This window comes from Netta rufina (genome assembly GCF_964035555.1).
Source record: "Netta rufina genome assembly, chromosome: 4".
Classification (NCBI taxonomy): Eukaryota; Metazoa; Chordata; class Aves; order Anseriformes; family Anatidae; genus Netta; species Netta rufina.
This window is the reverse complement of record NC_140127.1, coordinates 45078302-45096730: the sequence shown is the minus strand read 5'-3', so window position 1 is coordinate 45096730 and position 18429 is coordinate 45078302. Positions and strand designations below refer to the sequence as shown.

The 18429-nt window shown below is 52.4% G+C and overlaps 1 protein-coding gene across 1 annotated transcript; it reads left to right on the top strand.

Moving 5' to 3' along the window:
• Positions 1-4989: 4989 nt before the first annotated feature.
• Positions 4990-17275, top strand: SCD5 (stearoyl-CoA desaturase 5). Its single transcript, XM_084286740.1, has 5 exons — positions 4990-5104; positions 11064-11194; positions 13509-13714; positions 15299-15531; positions 15681-17275. Exons 1-5 carry the CDS (start codon positions 5029-5031, stop codon positions 15869-15871), a joined length of 837 nt encoding a protein of 278 aa, XP_084142866.1. The 5' UTR covers positions 4990-5028; the 3' UTR covers positions 15872-17275.
• Positions 17276-18429: the final 1154 nt, after the last annotated feature.

Here is an 18429-nt window from a genome sequence, read left to right as displayed (position 1 = left end):
TATCAGTGTATTTGGTCTTTCATTTTATGAAGCTGCTTGCAGATCTGTTATAACAATTTACATGTTAAATAGCTTAATTTTGCACAGGGGCAACCAAGCAAAAAATAGAGGCTACTGTGATATTTTCAATAAACGTTAATTTATTAAAATGTGTCTTGATGAAGTGCAACTTGGAGAGTTTGAACCTGGATTACAGTGGGGCAGCTTTATCTTGCTTCGGAGATGCAAGGAGATGTTGATCTCCCATTGATCATGTAAAAGCTCTGCTTAACATTTACACTGAAGTGTTTACATTTCAAGGATTCTGAATGCATCTCCATGCATTTTTCAAAAGCTAAGAGCAGAAATCATGCAGAGTGGCTTAGGCCACCTGTACGGTGAGGTAGATATTCCCTGTGTAAACAAGATGCCAATTGCTTCTTGCAGTCCCCTGCAAGTTTGCCCTGTAAGTACGTGCTGTGCTGGGAAACTGCAGCCCAAGCTTCTGCTGGCCAGTAACAAGAGCAGTGGGGTGGGTGTTGCAGCTCAGTTGGAGCTGGATTTACATTTTAAGCATTTCCAGCAAGTGTGCCATGTCTAGAAAGAACAGTTGGAGGAAGGAATTGTCCAGTTTGGAAGAAAAAAAAAAAAATAACAGGACTTGGCCTGTGTGAAACTGCTTCTCATGAAAAATAACTGGAGTCTGTGCCTGTGGAAATCAGGTTTGGCAGTGAAGATCGCAAGAAATGTTACAAATAATGCAATCACAGACAATATCTGTGACTTTAAACTGATAATGAGTTATAGATTTGTCAGGGACAACAGTTTGTTTCTCTCATGAAATTGGGCTTAATCTTATTTCCTTTCCAGTATTTTCTGACCTTGTAAGCTTTTATAATTGGGGAACATAAAGCAGTGAACTGGAGTTCCTTTGTTTCAGGAGTTTAAAAAGCCATAGGACTGATTTTCTTCCCATTAATCTGGGTTATAGGTTTCTCAGCAGCGTTACAAGTAGTTTGCGTTCCGCTCTTGGCATTCAGAAGGGCTTGAAGGTACCCTGCTTAATTTAACCACGCACTTAATAAATCTGGCCGCAGCAGGCTCCTGCGTTGGCTGAATCAAAAAGGTGAGGATTGGTAATGGTGCTGGAAACCAGTAACAGGGAAACAGAACAGCTTCACTCACCTCAGTGGGAAAAATGTCCCAATCACCGGTCCTGCTTCTGATGGCTGGGACCGTGTTATCCAGGGAGTGTTCTGCAGGGTGTTCAGTTTGAGGTCTAAAAGGACCAGGCTCCTCCCAGACCTGTTAGGCTGTCCTGTTTGGTTGATAGGTTAAACTGAGGAGCAAATTTTTAAAAAGAATAAATCCGAAGGGAGGTGGGAATAAAAAAACCTCAGTATGGTGCAAAGCAGCTGTGTTGGGCAGCGCTGATGCTTCTGTGACAAACTGTTGTGTAGGGACAGGAGTGGATGCAAAGATCTGCTGCTTCTCTTCCGAGAGCAGCTGAGATGAAGAGTAATTGTCCATCAGCTACACTGCCGTCTGCTTTACCTTCAGGGAATGCCAAGCAATTTGCCACCCATCTGATAACACAAATGCAAATGGCCAGCTTGGTTTACAGAAGGCAATGAAGCTCTGCCAATTTACACTGGTAGCAGAATTTGGCCCCAGACAGCCCAATTTTCGTTTCACCAAGTGAGAATAGATTCATACTGTGGCATTAACACCAATCAGGCTACTTGTGGTTGCTGCGAGTAAAAATAAGAGGAAATAAGGAAAACCTAAGTATGTACTCTGCAGGGGTATTGCCTGGCGGCCTCCGACAGCAGGCAGTACCTCACTGCCACAGCTATCGCCATCCCCACAAAGCCCCTGGCAGGAGATGGTGCAATAAGGGCAGCATTAGTGGAGTTTTCTCCCACTGCCGAGGCCACTGGACTGGGAGCTCAGTGGGGTGGTACCAGGGTTCGTGCTGGCCCTAGGCAGAACACACAAGTAAGGGAGCAAAACCTTTTTTCTGCCTGTGGAACTCTGTAATGGATTTACCTTGTTTTGGCTGGCAGGAGCCCAAGGTCAGCATTAGGCGTGAATGCTGGGGATTGTCTTTTAATCTCTGCAGCACTTGCAGCCCGTGCAGTGTTTACATCAGATTTGTTCTGTGTTGTGCCTCTCAGATCACATCATTCCCCAACATGCAGATTGGGAATGTGGATTTGCAGAAGGGAGCATGTGCCAGGCTGCCTGGGCTACTGAGAGAGAAGGAAAGGGGGGGCCCGCTGCCCTAGCTGTTTCCCCCAGCACCCAGGAGGTGCAGAAGCACCTTTAAGAGGGCAGCTTGGCCACAGCCAGGACCAAACAGGCTGCTGCCTCCCTCCCCTGCAGGAGCTGCTGGGGCAGAGCTGAGTCGCTCAGCCTTGAATGAGAGCCGAGGGCACCTGGCGAGTGCTCTGAGGCACCTACACTGATAGTAGGAAGAGCAGGGCAGGCAGGAGACAGTGATATGTTTAACGCGAGCCCCACTCAGCAGAGGTGAACCTGATTACAATTCCCATGAGCTTCAGAGATGGAAGCGTGTCTCATTCCAAGCATTTCCCCAGGAGTGCCCCAGGACAGCAGCGACGGACGACCTTGCCCCTAGGTCTGCAACTGCCCTGTACTGTATGAAGGAGGCTTCTCAGGAACCTGCTGCCCTGTGGCACTGCAAGCATTTCAATATGTACATAGCGAACATATATTTCTCATCCCTCCGATGTCCTAGGCTTTGTTTCCTACTCTACCACTTAAGCCCTTAATTTGAAAAATGCTTTGTGGACACTGCTTAATTTTTCACAAGAGAAAATGAAAAAAAAAAAATGAGGTCAATCTTGTCAATGTTTTAAATAGCAGAAATGTGCTGGTAGCAGGCAGCAGTAGCATTAACATGACACTCACGGTGTCCCCACAAATCATCTGCCAACTTTCATTGTTGCTGTCCTCTTTCTTCTTTCCAGGCGGAGAATTCTAGAAGAATGTTTAAAATATATCAGAAACAATCTGGGGCTTAATTATATGCTCTCTGCTGATTCAGTTGCCTCAGGAGGTGTAGTTAGTAATTAATTAGCACAGCATGCTCATGTGCTTCATACCAGTATCGCTCACCAGGGTCCGTGTCCCTAGCCTTCACTCCACAGGAGCCCATGGCTCAGGAAAGCCACTTTCACTGGCTTTCTGTGGGGACCCACAGTGACCCCATCAGCAGGACAGGCACCCACATGCTGCCATGGGGCCCAACACGACACACAGGGGTTTCTTTTGCTGGGGAGGTTGGAGGAGGATGTGTGCACAGGGCAGGAGGTGCGGGTGCTAACAGAGAGGAGCCAGTGTCTTGCTCAGGTCAGCAGGGCGCCATCCAGCAGAAAATCTGGCTGGGTTGCCAGCAAGTGCAATATGCCCAAAGGAGGGGAGCACTCTGACATGTCCCGCCGAACGCTGGCCTCCGTTCTCATTTCCAGCCCGTGTGCAGCCACCACATATTTTCCACCAGGTGCAGCTGATAAAACCAGGCAATTCATATCACAGATTTCTGAATCACACTCAGGCTACTTTGTTTTGTTTTGTGTTTTGTATTTCCTTTGCTTTTGAGAATATGAACCCTGGGGCATTTACAAAGAAAATCCCATTTCGTGTGTGCTGCTTTGCTTGCAGCTATTTGGTTTTCTTCTTTAGGCGCTCCTGGCTCACAGAAACAACAGTCAGATTTGCAAAGTCTTTTATTTGCATCTCCTGCTCTGAGCCACATCTTAGCCTGGCAGTGCTTTCCTTGCATCTCCTGCTCTGAGCCACAGCTTAGCCTGGCAGTGCAGGTCTCTGTCTGCTCCATATGGCCCTAATGTCATGATCAAAGCAGCCTGGTAACTTTTTAAAAGCCAGGGGCTCCCAAATTGTACTGCCACTCACAGTCAGCACAGTGATCAGGGGCTGACACCAAAGCTCTGCTGCTTGAGTGGTGATTCCTGGGGTCAGGGGAGCAGTGACATGCCCCACTCACACATCACAAGTGTTTTCCTGGTGTGTTTGCCTCTTGGCTTTCACCTGGGCTCTTAGAGCTGTGCTCCCTGCATGCTGTACGTACTCCCTTGCTGCCTGGTAGCACTCCCGTTGTGCTCGCCCTGAGCCTGACCTTCCTCCGTTAAACACGGATGGCACTGTCCCCATGTGGCACGGGCAGGACGAGTGGTGCTGTTTACTCTTGGAAGCCTGAGGATCTCCTCTCCAACTCACTCCTCACAGCCCAATAAATGTCACCACCCTGAGGGCTTGTGCCCCCTCATGACACCCTGCCCCTCCTGGGGCTGTGAGTTACACCCGTGGCTGTTGGGACCCTGAGGGGCAGGCGTTGGAGCCCTGAGGGGAGGGAGCCTGTTGGGACCCTCCGAGGCAGCCACTGGGACCACTGTGAGGGGTGGCTGCTGGGACCCCAAGGGGCAGTTATTGGGACCACCGTGAGGGGTGACTGCTGAACCCTCAGGGGCAGCTGTTGGCACCCTGAGGGGACCCATTGGGACCACACTGAGGGGATCCCATTGGGACCACTGTGAGGGGACCACTGTGAGGGGCAGCCATTGGTACCCCAAGGGGCAGCTGCTGGAGCTCCATGTGGAGGCTGTTGGGACCTTCATGGGTGACCGTTGGGACCACCCTGAGGGGCTCCCCCTGGGACCCTCGGGGGCGGCTGCGGGCGCCCTGAGGGGAGCCGCGCGGGGTCTGTCCCCTCAGCGCGGCGCGGGGCGGCGGCCATTGGCTGTCGCTATGCGGGGCCGGCTGCCGGCTCCTCCCGCCGCCCGCCCGCCCCCCGCCGCGCGGTGCGGGAGAGCGGCGGAGCCGGGGCAGGAGGAGGAGGAGGAGGAGAAAGAGAAGAAGGAGGAGGAAGAGGAGGAGGAGGAGGAGGAGGAGGAGGCGGCCGCCCCGAGGCGCCCCCCGGCCGCGCTGCGCGGTCTCCCCCCCCCGTGCGGCTGCGAGATGGCGGCGGGCGGCGGGCAGGCCATCGTGTGGCGCAACGTGGTGCTGATGGGGCTGCTGCACCTGGGCGCCGTCTACGCGCTCAGCCTGGTGCCGAGGGCGCAGCTCCTCACCCTGCTCTGGGGTGAGTGCGGGGGCCGGGGGCAGCGCGGCGGGGCCCCTTTCGCCGTCCCCCACCCTCCTTCCCTCCCCTCCTTCCCCTCCCGGCCCCTTTTTGTGCCGCCTTTGTCGGCCGAAAGCCGCCGAGGGGGGCGGCGGCGGCGGCGGCGGCGGGGGGCGTGAGGGGCCGGGGGAGCCGAGCCGGGGGGGGCGGAGAGGAGAGGAGAGGAGAGGGGCTCTGCGGGGCACCGGGGATGGGCTGCCCGCTCGAAGGATTCCCCATTTATTGCATTTATTTATTTATTTATCCGTTTATTTATCCATTTATTTATTTATTTGTTTCCCGTGGGTCCAGCTCCACGCTGGTTTCAACCCCCCCCCAGCCCAGCCCCGTGTGTGGCAGGTGGGCTTTTCGCTTATCCCTGTCGCCTTCCTGAGGAGGAGAAAACGCCTCGAAATCTCCTCTGCTTCTGCTCCATGGAGCTCCTAAAGGAAGGGGCCGAAGGATGGAGCGACCAGCCTCAGCCCTCCATCCATCCATCCGTCAAGGTATTTTTCCTTCTGGTTGACTTTGCAGAGATGCTGAGCAATAAACAGAGCTCGACGACTTTGCGACTTAATCCCTTTCTCTCTCCCCATTCCCTGATGCTGTTACTGGAAAGGCTGGAAAGTTTTCACCGGAGCCGGCTGGGCACTTGCACAGGGGCTCTCCAGCAGGCAGCGAGCAGGCTGGGTCCAGCCACCCGGAGCAGCGGGCGAAGTAAAACACAGCACCTCCTGCAGCATAGCTACGGCTGAAGCGTGTGCCATCATGCTGGAGGCAGGGGTAGACAACAGCGGCGTTGTTGTTGCTCAGGTTAATGAACTTGGCCTCGGTGGTGCGTGGCAGGATGCGGGCAGCGGTCGGTGGCTCACCAGCGCCTGCCTGGCTTCTGATTTATCCTCCCCGGGGACGCCTGTAGCTCAGGAAGCACTCGGCTGGGCTGGGTGGGTGCTGCCTGCACAAGGCAGGGCACGCTTTTCCCTTAGTGAACCCACCTGGTTGTGCCTGCTGCAGCAGCACCGCTGTGCCGCCTCAAAAACAGCTGTCCTCACCGAAGTGCACGCTCAGCAGGACCCATTTCCACTGGTAATTTATTGACACTCGTCCAGCCATACGTAATAGACAACGGAAAAAAGCTTGCAGGAGAAGACTTGGCTGGGTGTTTGCTCTGGATTATCTGTGCTCCTCTGTTCCCGTTGCTTCCTGCACGAGCACGTGGAGGCAGGCGTTGCAGCTCATCGAACCCCACACACCGCTGGGGCTGTGGACGGGACCCACACCAGCTCTGTGTGACACCACCAGGCTGCCTGGAGAGCACTGGGAATCGGGTTCTCTCTCCAGGGATGCATGCTTACACCACTTAAAACGCCGGCTTTTGGGTTTCCTGCTGCTTCCCTGGAACTTGTGCCGCACCTTGGATAGAGCCCCTGCTCTGCCAGCCCCTTCCTGTCCTTCACTGCAGTTCCTGGGCCCCCAGGGGTGTGTTCAGCCATCGGTGAGGTTTCAGCAGCACTTGCTGGGCACTGTCGTGTGTGTTCATGGATGTGAACTTGTGCGGAGGGGTCCACAGCGCGTGTGGCAGGCCGCAGCCCTTCCATGAGACAGGTTAAGTGACCAGCCAGTGCTTGGGCTAGTTAAACAACACAAAAATCCCTTTGGCATCCTGCAACGGAGAAAGTTACAGCCTCGTGCCCATGTGCGAGGGGAGGTTTGCCACTGCTGTTCATCTTGTTCGGGACATCCCATCGCTCAGGGGCTGCAAGCCAGTGGGCCCCGGGGGTCAGCATGGTGCCTGCAGGGCTCTGCCATCATCGCCTCCTCCTCCTCCTCAGCCCTTCTGGCAGGCGATGGGCGCGAGGAGGCACATGTTGCTGCTGTGCACTGCAGATGCAAGTTTGATTGGGCTTTCAGGATCCAGAAGCCGTGTGTGTTCTTGAATGCCATCTGCTGGCGTGTCGCGTGTGGACCGGCTTTGGTTGGCAGCACCTCTGCGCGGTGTGCTCACCTCAAGAAGCTCCCGCTGTGCTAGAAGCACCACATGGATGGTTGGAAATAGAAACGCTGGCTCCGGAGGGGTTGCTCTCTGTACCCCTGAGACCTCCCTGGAAGCAGGACGTGGGGATGCTGTCTGCATTTCAGGCGTGGAGTGAAGGTGCCAGATTTAAACTCCTGCTGTCTCTCCTGCTGCTGCTCTGCCGGGAGCACCCTGGGGGCTCTGCGGTGGCAGGCAAGATTTTGGGTCAGGAAGCAGGTAGTGACTGCTTTCCTCTTAAAATTCTGTGAGGAGGTATCCAAGGCTGCCTTGGCAGGAGGGATTTACTGAGCAAAATCAATGCTAGTTCTTCGTCAGTGTTTCTAGAGTACTTGCAAGCCAGCGGAGCCCTCGCCAGCCTGCGGATTGAGGACAGCAGTGAGGTCACTGGGGGAGAAGTGAAATCTGCCGACGGTTTTGTGACGGCGCGGGATCCAGCTGAGCCGAGAGAGGCTGCACAGAAGCATCACAGATTTCAGAGAAATTAGAAATCAAAGCATCTCCCAGCCTTCTCTTTTGATCTAAAAATACACGGGAACCGCTCGGCATCTTGAGGCAATCTTCAGTTGCTGGCGAGCTCAGGGGATGTGTGTGTGCTTCCGAGGGGAATTACAGCGTCCTCTGGAATACTTGCTGCCATCCCGCTGCTCTCCTGGCTTTATTTATGTCGCTTTGGCCGCAGTTGTCCATGTGAGTGTTTCTGCTATTCCAACCGGAATAAAGCCTTTTGTGTGCTCAGCCAAAAGGGCTGGCTCTGGGGAGCCTTCCTGAAAATGTGTAGGCAGGCATGTGCACCCAGACGGAGGCAAGCTGGGTGTCTTGGGCCACGAGGGCGCGACAGACAGCTGCTTCTGGAGCTCCTCCGCCCTGCCACTGCCAAACTCACCTGCTTCGCAGCTCCAAACTGCCTCCCCTCTTCCTTTCGATGCGTTTCGTCTTCTCTTTTTCTCTCTCGGTTCGATTTAGAGCGGCTGAGAGAATGTGCACATCTAATTTTAGATGAACCCGCTCCTGGCCTGAGATTTCACACCTTGGCTCTTCACACGAACGCGTGGCTCCCCCGAGAGCTGCCGGGCGCTTCCCAGCGGGCGGCTCGGGGAATCGCTGCCTTTTAATTCTCGGCTGCTGCTGCTTCGAGTCCAGCCCCCGGTGCTTTTGATGCCAGCCTGTGACAGCTGGCAGGGCTCAGCAAACAGCCGGCGGCTCCGGGTGAATGCTGAAGTGGACGGCAGCGGGAGCTGGGTGACCCTGGTGTGAGCTAGGGGCGTCCGTGTGCTTCCCCTCATTTGGGCAGTACTCGTGCATCGGTCCTAAACCCGCCCGCCAACAGCAGCAGAAACCCACAGGGGAGGAGCAGGAGGCGGGTGGGGGATATGCAGATGTGATGTAATTCTTAGAAAGGGAAAAAATCCTAACGGCAAGGTGCGGGACTGTTACATATTTATAGCGACCCGCCAGCTTTGCAGCGCTCGCCCTGTGCTGGAGCAGCTTGCTGTTCGTGTTTCTCACCCAGTTCTCGGAGCCTGATGGAAGACCTTGACTTCTATGCAGCTGATTATTAAAATTCCCTTGTGAGCAGTGTTGCTCGGGCTCCGCAAGCTGAGGTAAATGCCAGCGTGTAAATTCCCAAGGGCTGCGTGCCCGTCCCTCGTGGTTTTAACCCTCACGTTGCTGCTGATGCTACCAAGTCAGGCTGTGGGACCCCACGGGAGCCGTCGCTGAGCCACGTCCCGCGTGCTGCAGCCCATTTCTGCAGCACCGCGGTGGACACGCTATTGATTTTTGTCTCCCAGCTACTATTTTTATATCTGTGCTCTGCCCCTCGGAGATGAGTGCAGTTTGCTCCGTGTAACTGGGTGATGTTGGACATCGGCGCTTGTGGATGGCTGCTCTCCGGTGCTCTGCCTCCTTGAGAGCTGTGTCTGAGGACGGTCAGCCATTGCCCATCTTTCAGAGTTCAGCCAGTGCCCCTTGCATTCCTTGTTTAGGTTCATTTTATTTATTTATTCATTTATGTTTAACCAGGTGAGTGTCCAAAGCCCTCATTAATCCTCTGGATTTGCTACGTGTAGATACATATCCCACCTCCAGTGTGCTTTGGGAAAGAAAACAAGTTCAAGCAGTGATGTTAAACACACAACAGACTTGGAATTCTCAGGGGGAGAGATTTGCTCTGATTTAAGCCACCACGCAGAGCAGAGGGTGGTTTTCTGATGCCTCTGGGGGTGCCACAAACCATTGAGATGTTCCCAGTCCTCCTGGAGGTTGGGCAACATCCCTCTTGTGTCTCGCTGCCCTATCTGTGGCAAGCTCAGAATATTTTACATGCTGCTGGTGATCATCCTTGCAGGTGCCTGCTTCCCCAAGCATCTCATCCTCGCTGCAGATCCCTGTCTGTGCTCGTGGCCCCAGCGCTGCATCGCGTTGCTTTTTCCTACCCAGGCAGATTCTCTCTCTCGAGCCTTTTCTGCGTGGATCCTTTTGTGTTTCTTAGCTCTCTCACTGCTGCGCCGAATTTAGCACCCTCTGCAGTTGTAATTAATATGCTGTTTGCCTTTGTTTCAGGTCATTAATAAGCATGTTGAATAAAAATCTGCTGCCTATTGATTCTGGCGCGTTCCCAGAAATAGCATCTGTGCAGAGGCACTGCGTGCGTGGAGCCTAGCAACCTGCCGGCTCCCTGTGCTCGAACCTCTGCTCCCTCTTCATCTCCTGTCCTCTCCTTACTCTCCGTGCTGGCCACTTCTTGGCGCTGGCGCAGCAGGGATTGGTGGCCAAGTGACATTGCCAGGCACCCGAATTCCTGCCAGAACCGTGGCGATCCAGTCTCACTGTTCGGTGTGTTTGTCCAACAGGATTTGTGTCTGCTCCGGTCACTGAGCTCCTGAGGTGGGTCTCTTGTTATTTTTTCCCTGGGGACGCTTCAGCCCTTGGGATCTATTTTAGGAAAATTCCTCTTGTTGTGATTCCTCCCCTGCAAAGCCAAAGAAGAGGCGTGCTGCGTGGGTACGAAGCCCAGCCACTCCAGCTCCCCTTTGTGCTGCGGAAGGGCCAGCAAGCTATTCTTTTTGGCGATACCTCTGTCTCCACCAGAAAATGGGATTCACAAGGAGGATGCTCTTGAAATACCAAATCCCCTGAAAAGAAGAGATGGGTGAAGACAGGGGATTTCAGTCCCTAGGCCCAGCATGAGGTTAACAAGTGAAAAACCCACAGACAATATGTTCTTCTGATGATTCAGGACTCCAGCCTTAATATTTCTGTGTTGCCTGGATAATGTCAGTGCTCGGTGTGTCACAGATCTCTTCCCACCATTGCAGTCATCTGAGCAGTGTGAGAGGCTCTATTTTGTGACGTCCCTGCCACATTGTGGCTTCGCCAGCCCGGCGCGGCTCGGTGTCACGTACAGAAAATGACAGGATGGGTTTCCCTGCGTTGTGCCAGACAAGGCTGTGTCCTCGCCGTGACAGGGCACGTGTCAGAGCAGCGAGAGGAAACCGTTGTGCCTTTGGGTCCCTCCCTTCGGGAAGCAGGCACGAGCCTGGATTTGGCAACAGGCTTCAGCGCCGCACTGGCCTGCGCAGCTGAACCTTTTCTGGGGGTAGTGTGAACGGGTCCCAGGGTGAGAAATCAGTGCTGCTTTTGGAAGGAGGCAGAAGAGGCTACTATCCTGGCAGCTGGGCAGCCTAACTGGGAGCAGCTGACGTGCTCCAGACTCCGCCGAGCATCACACCAGAGAAGCAGGAAGGGGTGGGAGGAGAAATGCTGCGTCCCAGGGCTGGGCTGAGACCCTCCCCGCCTCTCCTGAGTGTCCCTGCAGGCAGGGCAAGGAGCAGCTTTACAGCCAAGAATGCAATGCTAAGGCCGGCCGGCCCCTGGCTCACCTTTCCTTTTCTTTTTGTCTTTCAGCCTATTTCTGTTTCCTGGTGACAGCCCTGGGTGTGACGGCTGGGGCGCATCGCTTGTGGAGCCACCGTTCCTACAAGGCCAAGCTGCCTCTGCGGATCTTCCTGGCTGCAGCTAACTCCATGGCTTTCCAGGTGGGATCGTGGTTGCCTGTCCCGGTTCTTGGCCTCCTGGCAGCTTTACCTCCCGTGCAGGGATCCCTCCAGCTTAGAGACATCAGAAGCACTGTATGTGTACCTATCAGCAAAAAGATGTTTGCTGCTGACGCACGGTGTTGGCTTAGGGGACGTGCAGCCCCTCTCACTGCCCACACAACACGTAACAGACAGTCCAGGAGCAACAGTTATTGAAGGACCAAGTCGAATGTGCCCAGATCAGGGTCTCAGCAGCTTCTCTTACCCAGGCCAGGCCCCTTGCTTCAGAGGACAATGTAGAAACTTGCGTAAGGGACGGCCTCATGCAAATACGTCTGCATCATCAGGTCTCTTTGTCCAGCCAGGCAGTTGGAGTTCTCCACATGCCCAGAAAGGAGAGCGGGCATCCTTTCACGCAGTCTGAATTTATCTCTGTTTGATGCTGCTTTTTTTGGCAGTAGAATTTAAATGCATTTGTAAAGAAGTGTGTTACTAGCTTTGTACTTCCTGATAGGCAATATCAGACTTCAAAATCTTCTTGTAACGTTCAGCTGGTGGTAGGAGGTAGCCCAGAACCAGGATTTCCGTGGTGTGAACGTAGTTGTTCCTTTGGCTGTTCAAAGCAGCTACATGCATCTGTGTTAGCATTACACTGTGGCACTGCACACCACGTTTTTACCTTTTTCTCTCCAATATGTGTGGATGATTTCATGTGCCTCAACAGAGGATGAAGGGAGGAAGGGAGTCCCTTCATCCGCTTCTGTACTGCTCATTTATCATTGATTTATCTTCTTCCTAGGGTCCCATTTGACTCTAACCCCCTGCTTAGAGCTGTATTCCAGCCACTGAGCCGTATTCCAGCCGCTTCGTGCTGCTCTGTGCCTTGCAGAGCTTTGCAAACCCTTTGCTCAGTGCTGCTTCGGAGGGAGTTTCACTCCTGAGTTTACCTGAAGCTTCACCAAGAGCGCCAGCTCCCTGAACACTGGTTGCTATTAATGCGCTCGCAGGGACACGCGTGGCGCTCCTGCTGTCGGTGCATTTATTGCCAACGGTTCTGGCCCCTGGCCTTTATTTGCTCTTAGCCCTTGTGGTTTTAATTACTTGTGATTCGGTTGTTTCACAGCTTCCTTGCACTTTCATCTGGGGAATCCTGTTTTTGCCAGCCCTGCAGGTGTTTGCTGTGGTGTGAGAAGCCAAGTTAATTTCCTACAGTATCAGTGCTTTGACCTGGTTACCTGCTGTGCCACAAGTAATGTTATCAAGTGCTCTTACGACAAGCTGATCGATAGCCTCACTGGAAATACCATTTCTGGTTAAGAAAGAGGACCTTTCCTAGGTGTGTGCTTCTCGCATAACTCTAGTTGGTTTTAAATGCCTTGATCTTAGCATCTCCTAGTCCTCTGGATGCCCCCCCTGAAGTGTACATCTGCCCCTTGAAGCCACGCAGTGCCTTTCATTCCCTTTCATTTCTCTGCAAGGGAAAAAATGAAATGGCAGCAAGGTGAAGATCTGCCCATGCTCTCATTGAGGAGCTTGGTGGCTTCCTTCGGGTCACTTTGCTCAGCTCACTTCGCTTTCTTGGGCAGTGGGTTTTTGTTCCCCACCTGTCTGCTCTGGTCTCTTGCAGATAGCGCCTTTGCAATGCTGCCATCAAACTGATGCATTTGAGCTGGACTATTTGGTTATTTTTAGTTGTTCTGGAGTTGTTCAGCAGCACGGGTACCCCTGGTGCTTTCTCTCAATGCTGGCAGCTGAGAGAACGAGCAGCGATTTCCATTATGCTCTCGGCATAGGGCTTGGGTCTCCCAAAACACAGACAGGCAGGGCTGTTGTTAGCCTGGGTTTGCCGTGTCCTGCAGCGTCCCCTGCCTCGATGGCTGCCGCTCTGCGGTTCCTCGCAGACACCACAAAGGGTTTCCTCTGCTCTGGGAGTGAAGCTGCTGTGGTTGGTGGTTGTGGGTGCTGCTGCTGTTCCAACCCAAAGCCTTCTTTCTTTGGGTATCGCTGTGTGGGTCCCTCCCTGCCTGTGCAAAGGTGGAAAAAAAAACACAGAAAAGGGCACTCCACCAAGCATTCTGTGGTTGAAGTTCACAGTGCTGTAGATCCAGGTATTAAATAGCTTTTTTTTTTATTTTGTTTGATGCAACTGAATTCACGTCTCAGTCTTGTGCTCTCGTCCACACCCCGGCAGACAGAGCAGTCATTTAAGTGGAAGTTTTCCTGTGAGAGACTCATCCCTCCAAACTGGGTGCTGTTCCCGTGCATGCGAGGAGCTGGGGCCTCTCTCCCCTCACCCGCTGTGCTCTGTCTGCAGAATGACATCTATGAGTGGAGCCGAGACCACCGCGTGCACCACAAGTACTCGGAGACGGACGCAGACCCGCACAACGCCCGCCGTGGCTTCTTCTTCTCCCACATCGGCTGGCTGTTCGTGCGCAAGCACCGGGACGTCATCGAGAAGGGGAGAAAACTGGATTTCACTGACCTGCTGGACGACCCCGTCGTCAGGTTCCAGAGAAAGTAAGTGGGAGCGCACGGCCATCGCGTGGCACGGGGTGGGGGGGTCCTGATCACCTCATTGTGGCTTCTTCCTCGTTGCTGCCTGTCCTCTTTCTCCCCCAGACTGAGTGCTTCCTCTCGCAGGACTGTCATCCTGCATCCTGCACAGCATTAGTTATTTCCCCTGAGAATTAGCGCAGAGTGGATTCAGCTTGAAAGAAGCTAAAAAGCTTCTTTCAAAAGCAAAATTTTTTTTTCAAAAGCAAAAAATTTTGAAGAAAAATTCAGATTCCTCCTTTTAGGAGGCCAAAGTGGTCTTTTTGACAGCACGGAGCAAACAGCGGGTGGTGTGTTGGCAGCTGCAGGCTCTGAGGTGTGCCTGGGTGCCGGGTTTGCAGCCAGCGCTGAGCTCCCCTGGGACTTCAGGTGCTGGTCTTGAGGTTTTTGCTCCGGGACTGGGCCTCAGCTGTGGAGCCCCAGCACTGCCTGCTGCTGCAGGGTTTGTGGCTCTCTGCGTTCTGAATGGTGAACTGATGTCATGCAACAGCAGGGAGTCGAAAATCTTCCCCTGCAGTACCCAGCTCATCCTCTGGCAGCCCAGGCAAGAGCTGGCAGAGCTGGGGCATGCTCTGTGGCATGCACAACAGGGACCACTAGCAATTTTTTTCCCTAACACTGCTCCTGACACATTAACGTAGTTTCTCTCATAAAACAAACAAATAAAACAAACACCTCAAGCTCCAAAGATTTGGATACAGCTACGATCTGCTGAGACATCATTTCAGTTAGACATGCAAGAATGTTCTTGTGGGTTGAGCTTTTTCCTCCATTTTTGGAGTGGGTCCTGAATTAGCAGCAATTCTTTTTCTGCCATCTTTCCATAGCATCCTAATAGCCATAGCTGTTCCTTACCTGGCACTTTTTCCTTTCACATCTCCTGGTGCTTTTCAGTGCAGGTGGGTACTTGTGTCACTGCTTTAGAGAGGACAAGAGTGGCAGCAGAGTGGTGGTTCCGCTCGAGTGGGCAGCTGAGCCCCACCACAGCCACTCTCTCACTCCCCCTCCTCAAAGAGGAACAGGGAGAAAATATGCGAAAAGGGCTCAAAGGTTGAGATAAGGACGAGCAGATCACGCAGTAATTATTGTAACGGGCAAAACAGACTTGGCATAGGGAGACAGTAAGATTTATTGCCTATTACTAACAAGCTAGAGAAGTGAGAAACAAAGGAAAGAAACCAAAAGCACCTTCCCCTCATCCACCCTCTTCCACCTCCTCCCCCCTGAGCGGTGCAGGGGAACGGGGGAATGGGGGTTATGGTCAGTCTACAGCACTTCTCTGCCGCTCCTTCTCGGTCACTCTCGTCCCCTGTGCTGTGGGGTCCTACCCACGGGATGCAGTCCTTGATGAACTGATCCGGTGTGGGCTTCCCACAGGCTTGGGGGAATGGATGCCTGCCCTAAGGACATACCACTCTGTAGACGTGGATGTCTTGGGTTCAGACTCTTCCAGGGCTCCTTGGCTCTGTTCAAGTTCTTCTGCAAGTTCTCCTCGCTCCCCTGCCATCGTCCCCATCACGGTAACGGTGTCCTTTGGTTTCCCCGCAGGTATTACAAGAGCTCGGTGGTGCTGATGTGCTTTGTGATCCCCACCTTTGTGCCGTGGTACCTCTGGGGCGAGAGCCTGTGGAACGCCTACTTCCTTGCCTCCATCCTCCGGTACACCATCTCCCTCAACGTCACCTGGCTGGTCAACAGCGCCGCGCACATGTACGGCAACCGCCCCTACGACAAGTACATCAACCCCAGGCAGAACACCTTTGTCACTCTGGGAGCCATCGGTAGGTGCTGTAGCCCCCCCCAAGGAGATCTGCAAACTCTGAGCTCTAAAATGGGGGCAGTCAGGGGTCAGGGCTTTGAAAATGGGTTGGGATGCCCCACCCCAGCACGGTCCTGAATTCATTCCTGTAACTCCCTCTCTGTTTCCCAGGTGAGGGCTTCCACAACTACCACCACACCTTCCCCTTCGACTACTCCGCCAGCGAGCTGGGCCTGAAGTTCAACCCCACCACCTGGTTCATTGACTTCATGTTCTGGTTGGGGTTGGTCACCGACCGAAAGCAGGCTCCGAAGGAGATGATCCAGGCGCGCAAGGAAAGGACTGGGGATGGCAGCGCTTGACGAGCGGCGCTTCTCCCTGCGGCAGCGCTGGAGTGCGCGTGTGGGCACCCCCTGCTCGCTGGAGGTTCTTCTCCTCTGGTTAAATATTAGTTCCTTCAGTTGAGCCGAATTTGTTCCACGGGTTCGGCTGCAGCTTTTTTGTCTTTATTAGTTATGTCCAAACTTCAGACTATTAAGTGTAAAAATGTTCTATATTATTTAATATTAGAGTTAAAACAGGAGAGAGATTTGATTTTAGTCACTGTAGTTCATGTCTGAAATACATTGTAATTTGCTCGTTCATGGTAAATGTGGCAGGTTGGAGGGACTAACTATTGTTTTAAAGTGCAGTGAGGGGAGAATTTGTTTCTACTCTTAATCAAATATTCTTTTGAGACACAATGCTTGGAGAGGCCGGGGCAGGGCCCAGTGTGCTGTGTCAGCTACAAACTGACGGCACCGTGGAAAACAGGATGTCCGAGGCGAGCAATGGGCCGAAGATCAGTTTGATGTTAGTTTGAAAATCTGCTTTCTTCTTTTTGTTAGCCCTGTTAGCCAGACCAACGCGCTGCTGTATTTGCTAAGTACGAAAACCATTTATTGCTGAGCAGGCTTTTGTGTTGAAGATTAGTCTCTATACAGGCCAAAATACAACCTGATGCTATGTTGAGATGATTCCTTTCTTGTCGCATATACATTGTAATTTGTAAGGGTACAGAGCTCAACAATGTCTTAAGCCAAATAAAGCTTTGGTTTCGATGTTCGGAGACCTGAGTTATATTCTAATCAGTCATGGCCATTGATGCATGCATATTTTAGCTCCTTTTGCACAAGAGGCCTCTTAATTTCTTTTGCTGCCTTTGACTAGCAGGTCTTTGAAAACCGACCTTGATAGAAGTCAGTTTCTACTCATGTTTCAGCTGCATGCAACATCCATTGGTTTCTGAGCAAAATATAAAGACAGTTACGTAGCTTCTGAATTTAACATTTAACAGTTGCCTTGATTAAAAAGGAAAAAAAAATAAAAAAGGAAAAAAAAGGAAAAAAAAAAAAAAGCATGTGGAATGGGACATAGAGCCCTTTGTGTTAGATGTTAGCCAGTGCAGGAGAGAGGCTTTGTACCGTCAGCACTGGAGCACTTTTGAAGATAGAGGGCATGATTTTCATTTATAAAGCAGGTCACCGCCTTGTCCCTCGCAGAGGGGCGCTCACTTCTGGGCCGCTCAGCCCCACGCCCCGGGCAAGGCAGTGATCTCGAGCTAAGTGAGACTCGGGCCCGGATATTTTCAGGAAAGATGTAGAATTAAAAAACAAAGCCACACAATTTAAAATCAATTCTTTTTTTCTCGTTTCTTGTTTTCCAAATGATGCCATATAATATTAAAGAGTTGTCTTTATTCTGTATTTCATCCAGCAGGTGTTTTAACAGTGTTACTTTGCCATTAATGTTGTGTAAACTCTTGAGTGATTTACAATAAACAGTTATGATTAGACGGGCTGCTGTGCTTTGTTCGGAAATGTCTCCAGAAGCGAAGGGCTTTGTGCAGCATACGTCAGAAGCACAGCAGTGTTTTTCACTTGGCATTTCCAGGTATTCTCTCGGTGCAGCGTTTCCAGAGTACCTGCCCCCTCCATGTTTGTGCATTCCTTCGCAGGGCTGTTAGCACACAGAAGGGCCCCACGAGACTGGGTTGCTTCTGGCTTCGTTGCCAAGCTGATAAGGAGGGGAACAGAAATTTAAAGCTGACTTAAGCTTGAAAGGGGACCACGGCAAGTTCTCACGTGTGAAAATCCCAGTGCAGTTGGGCCGTTTGGTGGAATTACACAGCGTGGGGGGAGGCTTCTCCCCACCACCCATTACAGTGCCTACTTATGGATCTGGTGGAGAGCAGCATAAAGCCTTCAGACCGATGCCAGAGATGGGCTTGGACATGATGTGTGAGTGTAGGAGCGAAGTGGGGAAGAGGCAAATGCCTCACCTTAATGGTTCTTCCATCGTGTGGTTTGTGCAGCTTCCTGGCTGGAGAACCGCAGTGAATGCTCTTTATGGCAGCTTACATACACATCTTCCTGTTGATCTTTATCACGTTTTAGATGTTTTTTTAATTTTGTGCTGCTATTGCTTGGACTTCCCTAAGCTGATTCTTGTCAAGTACGTGCTGTAAGAAGAGTAACTGGCCCTGAAAAGAGACACAGGCTGTTTTCAGTCTGACTACCTGAAATTATACCAAGGTAATACATGTTTTTCTTGGAAGTGTAAGAGTGCAGTGGCAACACCAGTTCCAGGGGGACTCAGGGATCTGAGACTTTGAAACCATTTGCAAGTTAACCATGATTTCGAAACAAAACAAAAACTGGAAGTATGCAAAGAAACATCTTTCAGAAACTGAAAGGGTCCTCTATCAAATGCCTGAGGGCTGGGATCTGGGGATATTTCACATGTGAGAGGGGGCGTTTTGCAGGCAACAGCCCCTCTGGCAAATCTCAGGCATGCCTGTTGCCACCGTGCAGAGGGGACACATGCTCAGACGGTGTATGTTTAGCGGCGGGGCATGTGCAGAAATGAAGTCTATCAAAAT